Source organism: Pelodiscus sinensis, chromosome 6 (genome assembly GCF_052426305.1).
Source record: "Pelodiscus sinensis isolate ZL-2025 chromosome 6, ASM5242630v1, whole genome shotgun sequence".
Lineage (NCBI taxonomy): Eukaryota > Metazoa > Chordata > Testudines > Trionychidae > Pelodiscus > Pelodiscus sinensis.
In genome coordinates, this window is record NC_143057.1 from 18,912,190 (window position 1) to 18,921,496 (window position 9,307).

At 47.2% G+C, this 9,307-nt stretch overlaps 1 protein-coding gene across 1 annotated transcript; it reads right to left on the reverse strand.

The window, feature by feature from the left end:
- Positions 1 to 556: 556 nt before the first annotated feature.
- Positions 557 to 8,762, reverse strand: DMRTA1 (DMRT like family A1). The gene is made up of 2 exons (XM_075931479.2): positions 8,099 to 8,762; positions 557 to 2,423 (listed from the first exon to the last, which is right to left on the reverse strand). Exons 1-2 carry the CDS (start codon positions 8,520 to 8,522, stop codon positions 1,579 to 1,581), a joined length of 1,269 nt encoding a protein of 422 aa, XP_075787594.2. The 5' UTR covers positions 8,523 to 8,762; the 3' UTR covers positions 557 to 1,578.
- Between the last annotated feature and the right edge of the window lie 545 nt (positions 8,763 to 9,307).

Consider the following 9,307-nt stretch of genomic DNA (forward strand, 5'->3'; position numbering starts at 1 on the left):
CCTCAATGAAATCAAATGAAACTTCAAAGTTAGCTAATATTGAAAGCTTGCTAATACCATCAATTGCAAGCAATAAAATTATTGTAAACTTTGATAAAATATAATCATCCAGAACATATAATTTAACAAGACCATTCCCCATATAATTGGTCTTTGTAATTGCTTACTTTTTACTTATGCTTAATCCTGCCAATGTTCTCTAAGCACCTAGAAAAATCCCTGATGTTTGATTGAAAGAAGTTTTAGTTCTACAAGATAAACAGCAAAAAGACTGACTTCCATCGGACCATGATCAGGCCCAAAGCCAGACTTTTGTTATGATTTCTAGACATCAAGCATGTCTCTGTTTTAGTTGATACATGCAACTAAGAGAAATTCCCTTTATAGTTCTACAGTCCTATAGCTCTGATCCAACAATAACTTAGATTGTAACCATATGTGGCTAAAGATTGCTAGCACCTGCAAAGTTACCATTAAAGAAAAATTTAAAATACCAGTTTATGTAAGAGAAACACATCTCTCACTTTTGTAAATGCTAAAGAATAATTCCTTATAATCCAAAACATTAATTTTATTTTCACATCACCATCAAATTGCAATGAACTAGAATGACCAGGAGATGGCACTCATTTGGTTTGACTATTAGTTGTTTAGCTATGAGATTTACAAGAGCTATACAACTTAAACTAAAAATAAATGTACAAAGAAAATTGTCCTTACCACCTGTATCATCATCTGACAAGAATTTTATAAATGAAAAAAATCCACAATAAAATAAAATAAATCCAAAATATAGCTCAAAATAAGGATTCTGTTAAGTGTAATACAAAAGGATTGATCTTCAGACATTCAAATCTCCAATTTGACCAATGACATATTCTCAGTAAGTAAAGTTAAGTATGTGCATATATTTTTTAGGATCAGAGCTTTTGACATCTAAATGAAGAGCCTGATTTTCAAAAGTGTCAAATGCCCAGCAGCCCCTATTTTGTTCAATAAGATCTTTTGAAAACCATGCTCCTTACTTCTGTGCCTAACTACAGATTTATCAATTTAACATTAAGGACTTATTTTTTAAAATCTTGGCTTTAGTTTCCCAAGAAACTGATGAAAAAAATAAGTATGCAAAGTTGATTATTTTTAAAAAGGGAGAGGAATATTATAATGGACTTTCTTCATAACTCAATTCTATTCCTGTTCACAAAACAAATATATCCTAGTTACTGTTACATTTACAACCCAATCTGAAGACCATTTAAAATAAAATGTATGTATAATAAAATCTGTTTAAAAATTAGCACTGATTTTAAAACCAACTCTTCTCAGCAGTTACTCTGAATGGAAAAATACATACTTTAAAACTGTGTTCCTTTTTTTGCTTGAAAATTTCAGTTTTGCAAGCCACTTTACATTAAAATAAAACAAAATTACGTTCTAAAGATGTGAGAAGTCTAATTCTTAAAGGAAGTGGAAGTGGAAATTGACTGTGGTATTAAAGCATCTTTTGAGGCTAGATTCAGATGTCATCATAGCTGCACATTTTGGAAGTACAATGTGAAAGGGAAGATGCTAATTGCACTACTGGCTTTTTTTATTTAGACTTGAGTAAATTCCACTGCCAGTGACTGATTCTTTATGCTGAAAGTAAGAAGCTTCCTTGATCACTCCTGAAAAAGAGTAGTCCAATGCTGGGCAAAAAGGCAAAGCTGGAATCAATCCAGGAGTTAAGTAGGGTGACATAAATCCAGGCAGACCTCTTCCAGGGGTAGAATAAGCCAGTTTTACAGGGCTAATCCCCAGTCTAGGGTTTAGGCCATAAATATTTGTTTCACCTCCAAATGAAGTAAAAGTGGTGTGAAGAGGGAAGAAAGCTGATTTGTTGCCAAACACTCTAGCTCCTAATTCTGGGAAGCTACAGTTGTTAGAGGCTCTCTGTAAGTCACTATGTCTAGCTCTTGATGGACTTGCAAAGTCTTGGACATCCTGTTTATTCTCTTTCCTATTCAAGATTTGTTCAATGGCTTGGATGACATCTCCTTTGCAAAACTGCAGAATTCTCTCCAGCTTGCTTCGTTTATGACTAGGAAAGACTTTGGTGAGAATGCCAAGTGGGTCCCTTGGTCGTGAAGCAGCAGCAGGAGGACTGGAACCAGGGGCAGCAAACTCCTCGGACCATTCACTTTCATCTCCTGATTCCATGTCTGAAGAAGAGAAAGATCTTGAATTGTCTATGTCTTCCAAATGCTTCTCCAGACTAGCACATTGCACATTTTCTTCCTTTTCTGAGATTTCCATGACAGATGGCTTCACTCTACAGATTCCACTAGCTTCTGCAGACTCAGAATATCTCAGAAGAGGAGGTGCTAGGACTACAGGACCGTCTAACTCACTGAAGTATGAATCACGTTTCTGCAGATGCTCTTCTGGGAAATAAAAAAGATAAATTTAATCTAAAACTCCCCAACTAGCCTTCACAAGCCTCATAAATTAGCTACCAAAGTTTCCACACAGCACACATTGATTTCCTAAGTAAAGATCTAGGATGAACTCTGAGTTCCACTGATTTAAACAATACAATTGGCAAGGTCTTCAACTGAGCCACAGTTTTACCCTTTGATATTCAATGCAATGAAGAGTATAATCAAGACTGAAGACTGAAAAATGACTACATAAAAAATTGCACCTTTGTATTCCACAGATCCTTGACCTCATTTTATTTTGGGTAATCCTTTCCTTTCCAGGGAGCTATGCTGGTGTACAATAAAAAAACATCAGACTCCTGTTTATTCAGTTATATAATCTCACTTTAGTGATGAAATAGCCGTGTTGGCTGTGCAGGGCTAAGAAAGCAGGCTGGATTCTATTAGGGATAATGTAAATACTGAACTTGTTTTCATATTTGCACAATCCTGTTAACAACCACCCCACATATACTTTCAGGGGATGTCTACACTATAGAGTTATTTTGAAATAACACGTGTTATTTCAAAATAACAAGGTGAGCGTCCACACAGCAAGCCTTTTACTTCGAAGTTTTTTTTTAAATAACAGGCTTCTTATTTCGAAATAATAAACCCCCATTTCATGAGGAATAATGCCTATTTTGAAATTGCTATTTCAAAATAGGGTGAGTGTGGACAGTGAAGCTGTGATTATTTCAAAATAATTGGCCTCCAGGGCTTCTCACAGCTGCCCAGGTGGCCGGTCTGTCCACACCCCTCAAAACTCTACAACTTCCCTTCCCCTACAATCTTTAAAGCTGCAGGCAAAAGGGAAAGTGCTTGTGGCATGATGCAGACCTTGCTCACACTGTGCTACACACCAGCACCCTGTCCAGCCTTCCCTGCTGTCATGGCAGACTCTAGCACTCCCACCAAGCCCCCCACAGTTGCAAGCACACTGGCAGCCAGCTCTGAAGCCCCTGGCCAGGAGCAGAAGAAGAGGGCACCCCTCGTCGACTGATGTGGAGAGCCAGGATTTCATAGAGGTCTTGAGGGATCAATCAAACCTCCAAGATCTCCGCACCAGATGGCAAAATGCTGATGTCTAAGGCCGGATGGTTGCCAGCCTGGTCCAGAGGGGTCACAGCTGCATTCTGGACCAGGTCCAAATCAATATCAAGGAGCTCCAGCAGGCCTACACCAAGGAGCAGCACCCCAGCCCTGCCACTTTTTATGCCCCAGCTAGATGGCATCCTGAGAGGGAAGCAGGTTGCTTCCTTGCCCAACGTTGTAGTCTCCAGCCTGGACATACCTGTCGTCAGCTTCCAGGAGGGAGGGGCTGTGGAGGAGGATGAGGAGGCCAGAAATGACAGCATGCCCACCAACCAGGAGGTAGTCATCACCCTGGAGCCGGTACCCACCTCCCAGGATGTTTCCCAGGCCTTGAATGAGGCAAGGGAAGGACCATCAGGCGAGTTCTCAGTCTTTCACTATCTACACGCAGGAGCAGGCAGTGGGCTGCAAGGGGCTGCACGCTTCTTGTTCAGCCTAGGAATCACACAGTAGCCTGTGCATGTGGGTACACATGGAGCACCATTCTAGAGCAGACAGCCCCATGAAGCTGCCACACAGGAACCAGTCGGTCCTTCGCACAAGGTTCCTGCACAGGCCTGCCTTACTCCCGACTCCGTGGTGGGACACCTTCACACGACAAGCCACAACTAAGAAGACTGGGGTCAGGAAAACACACAGCAATGCCACACACAGCAGAGACTCACGCCTGCACTCTTGGGTCAGTATCCACTCCCAGTTAAGTGTGGCAAGACAGAGGACGCTGATCCCCTGCAGGGGAACCTGCCAGCGGGAGGAAGTGGAGGGGACCCCAGTACCACTCTTCCTGGCAAGCAGTATCTGCCGCTCACACAACCTCCCCCAACACTGTTCCCCCTCTCCCCAGTGGGCAGGGATGAAATTTCTTTCTCTGTGGAATGCTGCCACGGTCAGACCTGGCATGTGTGGGGCACGGAGGGAAGCTGAGCTGTCCCACCACTTCCCTCCCACCTGCAGTCTCCTGCCCTGGCCAGCACCTCCCTATGCCTGCTAGGCCCTGGGTGCGGGGGTAGCAAGGTTCCCTCGGGATGTCCATGTCCCTGCAGGTTATTGCCTACTGCCTGGGCCCCAGATGGCCTTTCCTTGAAGCAATTCACCATCATCAAACTGAAACCTTTTGGTGTTGGCTCACACATTAAGACTAGGTTTCATGCATATTGTCTCCAGGGATAAACTAGCCTTCTTGCTTTGCACGCAACGCCTCCTGCACCATCCTCCCAACTCTATGAGCTCTGCTGGCAGAGGTGACCACAACTAAACAAAAATCAGAGAGTTTATCAGTTTTGTTTTCCCCAAACAAAAATCAGAGAGTTTATTGTTTCAGACCAGAAGTCTGGTTTATTTGGTCTGCAAGAAAGGGGAATTGGGAAGTGGGAAAGGCACACAGGGTCTATGCAGAGCCCCCTTGTGGAGAGGCCTGAGGGGAGAGGCCTGGTCTGAAACTCTTCACTCAGGGACTCCTGGATGTGCACAGCAACCTGATGGGCTTGCATGGCTGCTCAAAAGCTGGGCCTCTGTGCCCCATCCTGGCAAAAAAGTCTCCCCCATATTTTTGCAAAGGCTGTGGAGGACACAGCAGGCCACCACCACAGCTGGGGAAGCCCATGGTGGTAAGCCAGCGACGATGGGGTTCACGTCGCCCAGGGTGACAAGCCTGTGCAGCAGGATGGCATTGATGGCCCTCACCACCTGTAGAATGATAGACGCATAGAATCACAGGGTTGCCAGAGCCCTCAGGAATTCCCCGAGCCCAAGCCCCTTCGCACAACAGGAACAGCCCCAAGTACCCCATCTCTGGCAGGACTCTGTGGGTACGTCTAGACTACAGGCTTTTGTCGACAGAAGTTTTGTCAACAGATACTGTCGACAAAACTTCTGTCGACAAAGAGCGTCTACACTACATTCAGTTCTGTCGACAAAGCAAGCTGCTTTGTCGACATGGTAGTGTAGACGCAAAGGACAGTTTACATGCAATAACACCTTCTGTCGACAGAAACTCTGTCGACAGAAGGCGTTATGCCTCGTAGAATGAGGTTTATAGCGGTCGACAAAACTGCTGAGTTCTGTCGACGTTATGTCGACAGAACTCAGCGGTAGTGTAGACGCAGGTATAGTTTTGTCGACAAAAGTCCACTTTTGTCGACAAAACTCTGTAGTCTAGACACACCCTGTGAGGCTGGGACTGAAAAAACCTCCAGGAAGGGAGATTCCACCCTCCCCACTTTCCTAGGGAACCCATTGCAGTGCTTCTCCACCCTGCTGGGATAATAGCAAGAGAGTTATACCTGTATGAGCACAGTACTGGTGGTCGATCCCCCCACACCGAACTGGTTCCTGACCGAGCAGTAGCTGCCTGGCATAGTGAGCTTCCAAATAGTGATGGTGAAATGCTTCTGCAGAGGAATGGCGGGAATGGAGGGCAGGGGCAAGCCACTCACAGAGTTCCAGGAAGGTGTCCTTCCACATGTGGAAGTTCTGGAGCCACCGCTGGTCATCCCACTGCTCCATGATGATCTGGTCCCACCAGTTGAGACCGGTCTCCTGTCACCAGAAATGGCACTGCATGGTGTGCGGGGGTGATGGGTATGTGTGTGGAGTGGGGTGGGAGTGGGCGGGGGGGGGGGGCCAGGAGAGAATGTGGTACATAAGGAGCACACAGGCCTGGGTAAGGCAGCCCCCCCATTCCAGGCTGGTCGTTGTCCTCAAGCAGTGCCACGATGGCAGCCTGCATAAACTGCGGCAAGGGTTGCAGCAGCAAGTCTAAGAGCTGGCGAGTGTTTTGCAGCAGGTCTGGCTCCATACTGAAAGTACTGTGGCATCCACAAGGGCAACCAGAGGAGGCAGTGTGAGTTTGCTGTCCCTCAAGGAGGTAGGTAATGGAGAAGGGTCTGAGATACAGCTGTAAAGAGGATCTCCATTAAGCATAAGCATCAGCTAGCCTCAGGCAGCAGCTCCTGGAAGTGACAGCTGTCCTGATGCCCTGCCCATAGTGCTTCTTGGGGGACTGTAAATGTGATTCAGGCTCCAATCAGTGTGGACATGCTATTTCGATATAGATCTGCAATATGTCAATGGGGATTTGTAGTGTGACACACTGTTTCAACATAGTTATTTCAGGAGTTATTATTCTTAAAACTTATTTTGAAACAAGGGCTAATTTTGCACCTACTAAAGTCAGTAAGAATTTTATCTCTGGTTTCAGCTATGCAAGTTCAGGCTCACAGTGCTTAAGCCTCTACAAGATCAAGATTACTAAATGATCTCCCATACATGCATGATCCTTCATACACGGAAGCAAATTTGGAACAGTAATGTTCAAGATGTATCAAACTATAAAGTGTAGCTGAGTTAAGGTTAGCTTTCATATAAATTTCAGATTCCTTGCTATGTTGCTTGTTTCATCAAATACCCAAATGGTTTTTCAGTAAACTTTGTTGTGTATCATATCTATTGCCAAAAGTGAGTTTTAGAGAGTTGAAGCTGCCACCCTAACTCACTGTTGTGCAGTGTAGTTTAAATGGACTTCACCTCACATAAAATTTTGCAAGAGACATTTTAACAAAAATGAAAAAAAAAATCAGCAGATGCCATAGTTATGCCTAAAAGCAAAAAAGTCATTCACAGCTTTGTGGCATCATGATACTAACTTCATAAACAACATACTCTCAAACTTTAAAAAATAGTTTCTTACATCTCAAATGGTTTTTTCCTATTATTTGTAAAAACTCCATTATATATTACTCAGATAACATAGTGCTAATTATATTTAATATGCAATATTAAATATGGTACAGAGTATTATGCATAACACTGCGCATTTCACATTCATATAAAGTTATATGTGCAAAAGTAAACACTATGATCTCCCAAAATACTTAATCACTTTACTTATTTGAATTATCACAGTTATCAGTAGGAGATTACTCATGTGCATAGACTTAAACATATGCATAAAGACTGGGGCCATGTAGTGCTGAGATAATCTGTAACTTACCAATACACTAACATGAAATTGGCTCTTTTACAGCATATTGTATTGCATGTTATTATATGTGGGCATACACTCCCTAAATGAAACATGCATATGGAATAGATATTGAATAGTTAATAAAAAGCATGAATATATTTATATGCTGTGCATATCATGCATGCACAATATGCAAGTCACTGCCATATACTTATGCACAATGTGATACATGGCAGACACATACCGCGCTGGTACAACATGCAGCACTGGCTAGATTTTAAGAGCTCCGCTCAGGACGGAGGCTAGGACTAGCTGGGCTGCACTGAAAATAAGGTTCTTATTCGGGAGCCTAGGGGGAGCAGCCCAGCGAGTTCTTAGGGGAACAGGACGCCGCATCGCAGCAGCGTCCTTCCCCGCATCCCTAGGGACGCCGCGGTCCCCCCGCGCTCCCTCTGCTCAACCTGCTCCAGCGCGCACACCCCGCACGGGGCAGCGCGGCCCCACTGACGCGGAAGGGGCAGCTCCCGGCGCGGCTGGGGCTCCCTTCCCTCCCCACGCGCTTGCCCGGCCCCGCACGCACCTCTCCGCCCCGGCTGGAGCGCCCGGCTCCCGGCCCCGCACGCCAGCCCGTCGGCCGCCAGGCTCCGCGCCGCCTCTCCACGGGGGGCTGGCAGGCGCCGCGGGGGCCCCCGGGCCTCGCTGTCCTGCTGCCGGCGCAGCGCCACCTGCGCGGCCATGACCCGCTGGCGCTCGGCGATGAGCGCGCACTGGGCGCAGGCACAGGCGCGCCAGCGGCAGACGCGCTTGTGGCCCTTGAGCGCGCACAGCTCGCCGTGGTTGCGGCAGCGGGCGCACTTGGGGGCCCGCAGGGAGCAGGCGCCGCGCCGTGGCCCCCCAGCGGCTCGCCAAAGGAGGCTGGGCGGGCGGGGGAGGGCGGCCGCTGGGGGCTGCGTGGCGGCGGGAGCCAGCCCCTGGGGCGGCTGAGGGGCGCTGCCAGGCTCCATGCCGGTGGCGAGGAAGAGAGGAGCCGGGTCACCACACAGCCTCCAGCAGCTCTCGCTCGGGACAGCAGCCGCCCGCCCGCCGGCTCTCGCCTCCAGGGGGGCAGTTCAAGCGTCTCTCCCGGGTGGAGCCCAGGACGCAGCGCCACGCCACGCCCCTTGCAAGGGGACAGCCTCCTCCTGGGGAGAGGCTGGGGGTGCTGACCGTGTGGCAAGGCCCCCGCTGCCCAGCGCACCCCTCCTTTGCCTGCTGAGTGAAGAGCGAGAGGCTGGGGTTCAATGGTCTCAAGTTACAGTGAGAGAGGTCGAGGGTGGATACTAGGAAAAACTATTTCACTAGGAGGGTGGTGAAGCACTGGAATGACTCCCTAGAGGTGTTTAAGTCTCGGCTTGACAAAGCCCTGGCTGGGTTGATTTAGTTGGGATCGGTCCTGCCTTGGGCAGGGGGCTGGAGGTGATGACCTCCTGAGGTCTCTTCCAGCCCTAGGATTCTGTCCCAGCTTGGTAAATGCTAAGCAAGCTGTCTGCAAACGCCTCCCTCTCCCAAGCACTTCCACCGCCTTCCAGCCTGACTCTGGGATTAGTTCTGCAAACACCTCAGCCCCAGTTTATGCTTTGGTAGCATTGAACCTGAAAATTTGGGACCACCACTCATTTGGGATGGGGGTGGTCCTCTTCTGCTGGAGGAGATAAAAGGATTCCACCTTAGTCATAGAGTTTCATACTAGAAGGGACCACCAAATTATCTGTTGGGGGGGGGGGTCTCAAACTAGGGGGTAGGCCTGTCA